Genomic DNA, 12,527 nt, shown 5'->3' on the forward strand with positions numbered 1-12,527 from the left:
TTCAACCATGGAGGAAGGCAGGTTAGAGAAGAAAATGGGTACTACTCAAAATATCTGTTATAAAAAATATTCCTATTCCTTATGCTTCGCTTTACGAAAATTATTTTTGTGGATGCTAAAAATTCAGAAATTTCACTAAAAGCGAAATCAGATTTCTCCTAACAGCTTTGGAAAATACAGGTTTTTTTAACTGAACATTTAAGAGCTCAAAATCGGATTACTAAGACATTAAAAATTTGTGGTAGAAATTGTTGTGGATGTAGGAAAGAAATGGGAAAAGAAAATTTTGTATTGAACAATTTTTAACTTTTTTGCGAACTTGCGCTGAATCCGCAAAAAGAAGTTTCGTAACAACCTTTAACATCGTGTGAACAAGGCGTTAAAAACTTTTTGTTTATTTCTCCATCTGGGATGAGATTTGTTATTGTATTTCAAGATGGTATAAATGGTGTGCTGATAAGTTTTTTGTCTGTTTTGATCTTAAATGTCACAAAAATTAATTTGATAGGTTTAGTAGCTGTAGCAGCTACCTGAGAAGCAAGCAGTGAACAAACCTCAACCAACGAAGTTCTTTTAGTTTAACATATGTAACAACTTATAGTTGACTTATAAGAGGGAACAAAATTGGAACACTTCAGATAGTTTTGTATGTGATATATTGAAAACATTGCTCCTTTGCCCTTTGTAATTCCTGTAACTATAAACCTAATATGATAATACAAAGACTGTCCGTTTTGTAACACACAATTCAGGCATGCATTTTTTTATCTAAAGAAGAAGTTTTAAATTATATTTGCAAAACATCAAATTAGCTAGCTAGTTATTTTGAAGTTGCATCACATCGTCAAACTAGATTCATGTCAATGTTTTTAGATGATTTAGTAAAGCCATTAAATTGCACTTTTAACTGGTGGAACTAACTTATGCTGTTATCTTCTGCGTGAGTTAGCTAACTAGAACCACTTCGACCACAATGTGATCAATTTTCTAAAACCGGGTCAAGTCACCTGTTTCAGAACAGACAGGTGGATGATGTCATCAAGAAACCTTCAAAACCAATATCTCTTTAACCGTTCCATTGTTGTTTGCCAAAGCACACGATTTTATACATTATTTTGATCATCACAGCTGGGCACCTTTCTTCACGATAAGGCCAACGGCTTAGCAAATGTCTAAAGTATTTTTTGTATCTAATTTTGAATTGTCCTTCTATGTAAGTGGATTTTTCAATGGGCTTGTCTACTAGTAATTTGAAGTATATAGAAATATCGTAACACTGACAAATGCTGACATAAAACAAACAGTCTGCATAACAAAACCAAGTGGTGGGACTTTTTTTAAGATACAGTTACCTTTGCTACTAAATACTTTTAGCTATTTTTCATGCAGCAGCGGTCATATCTATTTTCTAATGTTTGTATTCTAATGCTATTTAAGATAATATGTTTGCTTTCTACTAATTTATACACTGTAAAAAGTTCATCTTCTATATTACACCTATAAGTGATCAGTATTAGCTAGTTGTTGACCCATAGTAAAATCCGGACGTTTGCCTGTCCTACATATTCTTGTTGGTGGATTTCATCCATCATCAGTGGAATCTCTATTTTATGTATCCTTAGCATGTGATTTGGCTGCCATTTTGAGCAGGGTACAACTAGCGTCGTAGAGACGATGTAATATATGCTTTAAGTTTAGTGTTTTAAAAAAGTGCTATCCAGAGTCAGTAGGAAAAAAATCATTCAAGAGATAATGGCATCTATAAATGGGTGAGGGATTTAATTTTTACTAATATATACCAATTTTGTTGTTATTTTTAATTAGAGCATGCAGTCAACCATTTTAATTTTAGAGAAGTAGATCAGTATGGCTTTGAAAGAGATGAAGATTTTAATTACGATTCATATGCAACGTTTATGTCAGAATACCTTAGTGTTCTGGCACGAAGGATGGCCAAGTGGAATAAATTGATGCAGGATTCATCAGCTATTGAAAAAAGTAATAAAGGTAAAGAGTATGAAAATATTATAGGAGTATATAAATTGATTAACATAAAATATTATGCCATGAGGGCACTCATTATCTTCTCCCAAACCTTTAAAGTTTTGCTGACAACTCCATAATCTATGACCTATACATGTCGCTTTGATATAAAGCTTTTCACGGGTAAGCTTTGTACGCTCTGTTTATTTACTCATAAACTTTTATTGCAACAAATTATAGGTTTGTCAACAAAAGTTAAGAGGTCTAGGATAAGCATGAAACAAGTGCAACTTAGCATAATTTTTTATGTTGATTTTGCTAGGTAAATATGAGACTATAATTTACAGTATTCCAGGAAATTAAAGAGGCACAAAAATTTTTTTTAAAAAAAATTGCGTTAATTAAATGCCCCTATAAAAGTGTTACTTAAATATCCAGGGCATCATTAAAAAAGTTACTATAGAGTTAATTTAAAACCTGTAATTAATTTTGAGAAAGATATTTTTCTAGCAAATGCAACACAATGATCACACTACACACATACTTGAGCTCTTTGTTTGACCAAAATGTGACTAAGGCAGACTGATATTGTAAACTATTTAAAAAAAACAGGAGTGGTTTCATGGTTCACCTAATCGTAATGTTTTGTGTTTTTTCAAGCTAAATCATGTTAAGCTAAATCACGTTAGTTATCTTCTTTTTTATAAGTTGGTATAGGCAGACCAATAGCAAGAGTCTCTTCCCATGATAATAGGATGCATTAAAGGATGTTTTCTACAATTAGACATGGGCAGAAAAGTTTAATTTATTATAAGGGACAAGTGAAAAACACCCATCCACATTGACCAAACTCAAGTCTTTTTTCTTGTTTTAGTGATTTTTAATATTAAAAATCTTTAGATGCAAATATCTTAAGAATGAGTTATCTACCAGTTCAATATCACTATGGTAGAACTATGGTACAAATACTCTGCATGCTAATAAAATATTTTGTTAACTAAAAGCACACGATTGACATTGTATTTATATTTTACACACTCTGATCTCCACTCTGATTTGTTTCTGTATATATTAGTTTTAAAGTAATTAATTTTTTTAAATTTCTTTAACTTGGTGAAATTAAAACTTTAATATGAAAATTAATTTATACATATGAAGCCAAAACTTTTGCAGCTTACAAGAATTACTCCTAAGTAGTATAGAGTAATGCTAAATATATTTATTCTTTTAGTTAAAAGATATATAAGGAAAGGCATCCCTTCTGAACTTCGACCAGAGGTTTGATTTTATTTTACAGTGTGTTATAACTGATCAGACCTAGCCATCTGATAAATTTGTAAAGAGAAAACCCATTATAAGGTCCCACTATAATGCGCATGTTTTTGTGACCTCTACAATAGGGGCGTAGATGTAGTTTTTTTTCTAAAAAAATATTTTTTTAAGGTTTGGTTGAATGTTTCTTCAGCTCAACAATTAAAAAAAGAAAATCCTCAAAAATATGAACAATATATGGCTGGACCAAATTTAGAGAAGAAAGTAAAAGACTCTATACAGATTGGTGGGTGGTGTTCTTCTGTTGAAGTTACTACAAGACTCATTTTACCTTTAAATTTTTTAAAGCTTAACCTGAATTTGAAATGAAATTTTATCATCATCATTAGTAGCAGTGGTAATTTCAGCTTAATGTCCATTTTTCATGCTAACTCGGGTTTGGGCATGGTATATTAATGACTTCCAATTTGATCTAGACTTTAATAGTTCTAAACTCAAATTCCCCTACATCAAGTATATCTTTATTACCTCCCGACAAGTCTTTTTTTGTGTACCTGTACCTTTCCAATTTCCTCTTATAAAATTTAGCATTTTGCATCTGCTATCAATAGCTATCAATAGCATGCCTAAATCAATTTGCATCTGTTTACAAAGGAAAGCCCTTCGTAGGTGTCCACAAAGTTTCAGACAACTTCTAACAACTTTAATTTGTACCCTTGGCGCACATCCTCTCTATCAGGAATGTCAGAAAAATCAAGATTAGTTTTTTATTAAGTAGCCACCCTGATCAAGGTAGATGCTTATTCTTTTCTTACACAAACTCCAATTTATTGACTTATGTACATTTTTTCAGATATTAAAAGAACATTTCCAGAGAATATATATTTTAAAGATATGGATGAGAGCTTATTAGCACCTTTAGCTAATGTTCTCACAGCATATGCTAGTTATAATTCAAACATTGGTTACTGCCAGGTGAGCTTTTGTTTACAATAAACTTTTCTATTTTTGAGGTAACAGCTAAGTGTCGAATATTTTAGGTTCTCTTAACAAGTCTAAAAATGTTTCTATCATTTTCATGTTTTGTTGATTTTTCTGAAAATGAAGTTAAGTTCGCGGAATTCCACAATAACACTTGTTGTCTTACTCTCAACTTTTTGACCATTGTAGGGATTGAATTATATTGCTGGTATGCTGTTGCTTGTAACGAAAAACGAAAAGGACACATTTTGGTTGCTAGTGCAAATGTTAGATAAACTAGTGCCAGGTACGTCTTGGTAAAATCAATGTCAACTGTTTATTGACTCTGATCTGCTTTTCCCTCTCTGTATGGAGAAGTTTATGTTACGTCATGTTCTGGTCTTTGGGCGAGATTCTTTAAAATGTATATTAAAGGGAAAGAACAGGACTTTTTCTTATAGCACAAGATGGCCTAAAATTTTGACTTTTTTCTTGGACTTCTATTAGGACTTATATAAATTGTCAGGCTATATTTTGATAAAATTTATAAATTTTCCAATTTTAAACTGTGATTGTATCTTTTTAAACGATTCTCTTTTTTTAATATTTATTTGATTTTCGAAAATTATGTAGGTGACATACTTAGGTTGATGATTGGGTGGGTAAGCCCAGCCAAATGTTGGTTTAAGTCTGGAGGGAGGGTGTGGTAACTCAGAAGTTGCTGTAAAAATAATCGAGTATAAGAGATTTTTTATAATACTTTAGATTTTTATTCATCCAAAATGCTTGGTTTGCGAATTGAATGTAATGTTCTGGATGAGTTGATACGGTAAATATTTTTTCCATCTGTGCTTGTGCCACACGAACGGAAACTTGATATGCGAAAAACACATTATCCTATTGAATCAAAAAATAACTATGCATTTGAGTTGTACTCATTGATAACCACTAACTGGCTTTGTCTAGCCTGAGCAATTCTCACTCATTCACATGCGGTCTAAATTTCCATACTAACGCACTATAAATTATCACGTGTTTGCTTAAAAGCGAAAAAAGATTGTTTTATGTGACGAGCAAAGTATATGTTAACAAATTCTCACCGAAAGATAACTTTTTAATTTATAGAATTAATATAGAAGATAAATGAATGCGTGTTTACATTTTCTAAAAGAATACTAAAAACATTTTTTAAACTGTTTCTTCGTATGTCATTGCAATCCATTTTAGTCTCGTACATCCTTACAACCGTTTGTTCGTACTCATTTTTCCATGAATTAATTTTCGCGCAGCAAACGATGAGTGCTTTTTTACCACATAATAATTCGCGCCTGTCCGATTTTATGTGTTTTATTCCAAACAAATAAAAATAAAGAATTATCTTTTTGTGATCTTTTTATAGAGTTAATTTATGCTTCACACGAAAGTAACAACACCAGTTTCTATTTCCTTTTTGCACGCAATAACTGTACTACGTTTTGTAAAATAATGCACAAAGAAGCCGTTCACATAAAGTTTCGGGTGACGGCGAAATGAAATCTTTTCTTTCAGTCGCTTGTTGGACCTTCGAATTTGTATTTTATGTTTTCGGGCAAAAATGACTAAAATCATATTTTATGTCGCCCCGAATTTATGCATCAGCTATTTCGCATATGTCAAATCATAGTGCATATGAATTTCCTTTAACCCCGATATACAAAACTCCACTTTAACTGGCCAAAATTTCCTTATAAAACTAATTTTGGGTGTCATGTGATCACAGTACCCCAGGAGCTGGACTATAATTTAAAAGACTCTCAATGAAGAACTTATGCATAGTTTCGATCTGTATAATATCCAGTAATCTTTTTTTTCTATATAGTTTAGGACACCCTGATTTGCATGCTCATTTTCGAAGTCATAACATTGACATGGAACTGTTTGCTTCGAAATGGTTTGTGTGTCTCTACATGGACGTGTTGCCGGTGGAGGTATGATGTACTCATAAATGAAGTCTCTATGGTAACTTTGCGTGTCGCCACACTTTGAAAAAAAACAGAACATTTAGACTTAAAAATGCTAACGCACTCCTTCGACAGGAGCAGATTTCTATTTGAAAGTTAATAACGAGAAATTATTTCTAGTACTAAGTGTGTTGGCTCTGTGGCGTTGTTTTCTTGTTAACAAACATTTTCTTAGTTAAAACTATTGGTTTTTCTCTGGTGAAAGTTCTCTTTTTAGCGCAACCTTACAGTTGTTGTATGATTGTCATCCGCAGGTTTGATATCGCATCGTATATAAATATCCGTATGTTTCTAGACTGTTCTGCGTGTGTGGGACTGTTTATTCTACGAAGGGTCCAAAGTTCTTTTGAGAGCTGCCTATACCCTGATCGTTATGAATAAAGATAAATTTCTACAGAAGACGGATTTTACAGAGCTATGCAATCTGTTTAAGGTTTGTCGCTTATGTTTTATGTTCAGAAAAAAGCACTTAGAGTTGTGTTATTTGCATTCGAATTGAATTATGCCAACAAGTTGGCATAATTCATGGATTCTAAGCATAAGAACTCACGACTTTCACGGTTTCCATCTAGATCGCAAAAGAATTTTTGGAAATTAAGCAACCGCGAAAATTTATTCCAGCGAAAATTAGTTTAATTAATTAGTTAAAAAAATTCTATCTGGGAAATGTAACAGTTATTAATTTTATCGGTGAAAATTTTCATCACCTAGCAAAAAATTTGTCAGTTTTAACCAACAGATTTTTCACTGATAAGGTACTATGTATTTTTGGTAACGTACGTTTTCACGTAAACAACTGCCTGTGTCTGTCTGCTTCGAAAGCTCTCATCTGACTGCATTTTTTCTGTCAACAACCGTTTAATTAAACAAATTAATGGTTGTCCTATGGGTGGCCCTATATCTGTTGTATTTTCCAATATATACATGAATAAGATGGAAAAGGATGTTGTTGATCTTGTAAAACCAGCTCTCTACAAACGCTATGTAGACGACACTTATGCGAAACGTAAAAAAGATGTACCCGATACTCTCTTTGAGTCTCTTAATAATTATCACCCAGACATAAAGCTGTCAATGGAGATAGACCCCCCTCGTTTCTTGGACACTGAAATTATTCACTTTGGCAACGGTTTCAAAACGAAAGTTCATAGAAAAGAAAAACTACCTATTATTATTATTATTATTATTATTATTATTATTATTATTATTATTATTATTATTATTATTATTATTATTATTATTATTAACATTTATTTGGGTTCAATTTTGTACAAAATTGTTCTTCTCCCTAAAATGAAATATAAAAATGAAAAAAATTATAGATTAAGAATAAATAAGTGTTCAAAAAATAAATTTTTTTATATACATTAAATAAAAAAGAAAACCGCGATGAGAAAAACTGAAAAGGCTTGAAAGAAATATATACACTGGAAATCAGCTGTACCGAAACGCTACAAACGTAATTCGATTCTAGGTGACTTATACAGAGCCTATAAAATTTCTGATTATTTTCAAGAAGAAATTGAACACATTAAATTTAAGTATAAGAAAGCTGGGTATCCTCATGGTTTTGTCTATAGTGTGATAAGAGATTTCAACAAAGATAAGGAAGAGTTTTTAATCCCGAATTGGTTATTTGAAGAAAGAAAAAAGATTTATTTCACCTTACCTTACTGCCAACGAAATGAAGAAGACGTAAAAAGTTTTATTAATAACTTAAATCGTTGGACAAATGAGAATTTCATTTTAATTGTGCTCTGGAGCACTAAGAAAATCCAGTCTCTCTTTCCGTTCAAAGACAAAATAAAGCACTTAGCATGCGTTATCTACGAAGGTACTTGTTCATGCGGTGTGAACTACATCGGTGAAACAGTACGAAATGCGCAAACACGATGGTCTGAACATAACAAAATGTCTTCAAAGTCCGAACCAGCTAATCATGTTGTCGCGAATGATGGACACTCTTTTAAGGAAAGAGAAAAATTTTAAGTTGTGCTCCAAAAAACTGTTTAAAGAGGAAAATTTTGGAGGCATTCTATATAAAGTCGTTTAGGGCTGTTCTTAACGAACAAGTTGAATCTAAAAGATTATTAATTTTTCATAACGGCGTGACGTAAAAATATCATTTCTTATTGCGACGTTAATGTATTTTATTTTCTATTCTACTCATCTCATTATTCACAGTCCTTTGAGAGTTTCAGCAAAAAATTATTATATACATAGTGGCTTTATATTAGCAGTATTACTTATCTGAAGATGTAAAGTTTTATTTACGAAAAGCTTCGTATATTTTATTGTATATGTTCTTTTTTATATAATAACTGCCTGTGTATTTAACGTTATCTCATTTTAGCAAATAACTCGTGACACGGAGACATTAGATTGTCACTCATTTCTAGAGGTATGTTGCCTGATGTGTCTAGCAAATATGTTGTACATAAAAAAGCGTTCACTTTATTGTTGCTGACTTTTATTTAGCAATGCTTCAAAGTTCCGAAATCATTCTCACTTTCCAAGATACGAAAATTACGAAAGCAAGCCGAAGAAAAGATCACTCAGAAATGAGACTAAGAATCTCACAGTTTGACAGATAACCGGGTTAATAAAAAGCATTATTCTAAATATTAAATACGAGATTTTTAAAAACATTTATTTTATATAATATATTTTTATTTCTTTTAGTTTTTTTAATCGCTCTTGAAGATTTTAAGACGCCCACTCTTGTTTTTATCTACTTTACAATGCGAGGTTTTACGATGAGACATAATGCTGACCTAGCTAGAAAGATATCAAATCGAAACTGCTAGATAAATAATATCTCCTTCACTGGTGTTTAACGTACGCGATGTTATTTTTTGTGCTGGTTTTATCAACTTTTGTCAAAACATTTTGTTTTTGTTAGTAACATATTTGAATTTAAAAAGAATACACTGAATTACATATTTTTTATAAAAAAGTTTTTTTTAAATTATTATTTTAGAATTATTGGTCCACTAGGACTGGAATAGCAGGAGATTTTAATGTTATTTAACACCCTTGATTCCAGGGTCTATTTAACTCTTAAACAGACAGAGTGTGAAAGCAAGGTTGGTTATCTAAGAAAACTTAATGTATCAAACATGCGTTATCGATCTAGACTTTTTCAGCCAATATTTTCGTCACTTTTAACTTTTTATTGGCCCTAAATTTCGTCACCTAAGAAATTTTTACTTAGTGTCAACAAATAAGTTTGATCTAACGAATAAATAGGAAAATTTTCGAATTTCGTTATTTTTCGTTATTTTGGGACCCCCCCCCCCCTCCAAAAAAAAACTATATAGTCAAGTGTGTTTTAATAACACTAAAAATGGAAAAGTCCTACAAAGTGTTCGCGGATATTTCAGGATTACTTGGAGTAGTGAGGGCTAATGAAGATGTCCAAAAACTTTGTAATAAATGCGCGATAGAAATTTTTTAAAATACTTATAAGCCCAAATAATTTTTTCGCCCGGCCTTTTCATTTCAAAATTTTATATAGCGGACAAACCCAATGTATCCTCAAGCGCAAATAAGAAAACTACAATAATTTCATGGACGACTGTTATTTTCAATCAAAGCCCTGTTTTGAACCTTGAAATACTACGATTATTTTTCGTAGTAGTGAGTTAAAAAAATCCTTTTCGACTCGACCTAAAAAAGTTTAACCGGGGACGAGGTTGTTTTTGATTTGTCATGTGACAGAAAAAGGCCCCGCGGCAGAGGGTTTCTTTATTTACTTCTTTAACTGAGCACGTGACTCATAATAAACGAATCAAATCTCCAGAAGTTTCGCCGTATCCAATAGAAATCAAAAGTTTAAACGCTATAAATCCTCCAAGCTAAAGTGTTGATTAATCATTCGGGAGAAATTTTCTGTGGTGCTTCTACAGTGATAGAACATACAGTGTTTCTTTCTTGAACTTTTTCAATTTACTTTATATTTCAAATCGGACAACGTACCTACTCACAATTACCTCTCAATATGTCTGCAATTCGCCAAAACTACCACGAAGATTGTGAAGCTGCTATCAACAAGCAAATCAACATGGAACTTTACGCAAGCTACGTCTATCAACAAATGGTTAGTTTCTTTCCTGTTTGATTAGTTGCAGGGGAATAGTATTTACTGTACTCACAGCTCTTGTGTTATATATAATATATATATGGGTGATATATTTTATCTTTTAACAGGCTTATCATTTTGACCGGGATGATGTTGCATTGGAAGGATGTCATAAGTTTTTCAAGCATCAATCAGACGAGGAAAGAGAACATGCAGAAAAGGTATTTGTATTTTTTTTTTAATATTTTTTCAGCAGTTAGCTAGCTAATCAAATTTACCAACGATTCAGCATAGCCAACAATGTAAAATAACCAATCATGCAACCTGATTGTGCAGTTGTGGGATAACTTCCACATAAATGAAAGAAAAACATAGAGTACATTGAGTAGTTAGCTAGCTAGCCTTAAAGTTAATTTTCTGTTACATAAGTAAAACTAAAAAATATTTTTGTGTTGGTATTTTAAAGTCCATCCAAACGATGTAAATTTGCACACATTTCTATTGTAGTTGATGAAGTATCAAAACTCACGAGGTGGGCGCATTGTGCTTCATGATATCAAGGCCCCCGCAGCCAATGACTGGGCGAATCACATTGCTGCATTGGAAGCTGCTTTGATACTTGAAAGAAAGGTGAATGATTCCTTGATTGCAATCCACAAAACTAGTGATGAAAAGAATGACTACCATCTAAGTGATTTCTTGGAATCAGAATTTTTGGATGAACAAGTACAGTCAATCAACGAGATCAGTAAACTGATCACCAAGGCTAAGCTTTGTGGCACTGGACTTGGTACCTTCCAATTTGATAAATTGGAGATTGGCAGCGACTGATTTCTGATTTTTGTAACAATGATTCGAGGACTAAAAATCATTATGTACACCACTGTTTGTATAAGAATATAAAATGTATATGCTGTTTTATGTGACAAATTTCTCTCATTTAGCCTTTGCTATATATATATATATATATATATCCAGGTGATTATTTGCTGCCAGTGTGATATGATATAGTATATTTACAAAATTAAGAAGGCATGTGCTATATAAAATACAGAGTAGCCACACCTAAATCTTTTAAATAACATAAAATTTTGTAATTATTTTAATTACTCCAATTTAAAATGAAAGCTTCTCTAATATTGAAATAAGGAGAATTTAGCTTTTAGGTCAAATTTGAGAACTCGGAATAAGCATGTGCCAATGTTCTACCAAAAGTTTGCCAGTTTTATTACTCTAATTCAAAATAAAGCTCAAAGATTTAAGTAGAATTTAGGTCTTTGGGTCAAATTTTAGGATATAAGAAAACGTTTAATTCTGTGACAACTCTGAAATACCGTTTGCCAGAACACTTCTTGTTGATCTACATTCACAAAAAACAACAACATTACTCAATTCCGAAAGTAAGTGTCCGAAATTTTTCGAAAACTTTGCTAAAAAAAATCTTTGAAAAGTTATGTATCTGAGCATGCGTAGTTTTTTTTTTACTTTTCTGTACGGACCGTGTAAAGCTGAAGCAGTTTCAACTTTTTTTGGCGGCGACATACTTCGCTGTAAATGTTCTGCCCGATAATGAACATTGGCCTGATTAAGTACGGCAGCTTGCCCCAGTTAGGAACAGGGCAGACAATACATAATCAGGGCAACATAATCAGGACAGGCCGGCTTATTACTCAAAAAAATATTATTTGGAACTTATAGAATGAACATAATCAGGGCAGGCAGGCTTATGTATGACAGTCAAGTATTATTCGAGACTTATAGAACAAGTATAATTGGGGCCACCGCTTTTATATCATTTGTCATCACTTCTGACAAGCAAATAGCCATGGTAGCAAAGTTGTTGTTGTTCTTAAATAAAGCGAAATTTCGTGGCAAATACTAAATTTTGGGATTCGCAAGTTTAATAACTTTTCACCAAATTTAATTTCCGCAAAAAGAATAATTTAGGTTCCGTGAAATTTAGTTACTTCAAAGTAAATTATGTTGAATGTATTTACTACAAGAGTAGGTTATACTAAGAATTACATCGATACTTTTTTTTTTCGCCATGTCTAGTTTTTAGGGGTGTTCTATTTTCCAAAGAATGTTTAATTCACAAAAGTTGGAAGAAAATGCCAATCACAGCTGCCTGGCCAGCCATTATATCAGCGTTCATAATCCGGTCACCACGACATATCAGTGAAAAAAAAAACATAATCGGACCATGCGTACGTAATCCGGCTGCCCCGGTT

General features: G+C 32.3%; 2 protein-coding genes across 2 annotated transcripts; both read left to right on the forward strand.

Moving 5' to 3' along the window:
- Nucleotides 1-1,648: 1,648 nt before the first annotated feature.
- Nucleotides 1,649-10,235, forward strand: LOC130636550 (growth hormone-regulated TBC protein 1-A-like). Its single transcript, XM_057446302.1, has 11 exons — nt 1,649-1,769; nt 1,853-2,007; nt 3,215-3,261; nt 3,427-3,541; nt 4,109-4,230; nt 4,426-4,522; nt 4,981-5,044; nt 6,074-6,182; nt 6,511-6,648; nt 8,569-8,616; nt 8,694-10,235. The coding sequence occupies exons 1-11, from the start codon at nt 1,753-1,755 to the stop codon at nt 8,778-8,780; spliced, it is 999 nt and encodes a 332-aa protein (XP_057302285.1). The 5' UTR covers nt 1,649-1,752; the 3' UTR covers nt 8,781-10,235.
- On the forward strand, nt 10,178-11,215 carry LOC130636555 (soma ferritin-like). Its single transcript, XM_057446307.1, has 3 exons — nt 10,178-10,314; nt 10,425-10,517; nt 10,804-11,215. Exons 1-3 carry the CDS (start codon nt 10,216-10,218, stop codon nt 11,125-11,127), a joined length of 516 nt encoding a protein of 171 aa, XP_057302290.1. The 5' UTR covers nt 10,178-10,215; the 3' UTR covers nt 11,128-11,215.
- The last annotated feature ends 1,312 nt before the right edge of the window (nt 11,216-12,527 follow it).

The sequence above is a fragment of the Hydractinia symbiolongicarpus genome, chromosome 3 (genome assembly GCF_029227915.1).
Source record: "Hydractinia symbiolongicarpus strain clone_291-10 chromosome 3, HSymV2.1, whole genome shotgun sequence".
Lineage (NCBI taxonomy): Eukaryota > Metazoa > Cnidaria > Hydrozoa > Anthoathecata > Hydractiniidae > Hydractinia > Hydractinia symbiolongicarpus.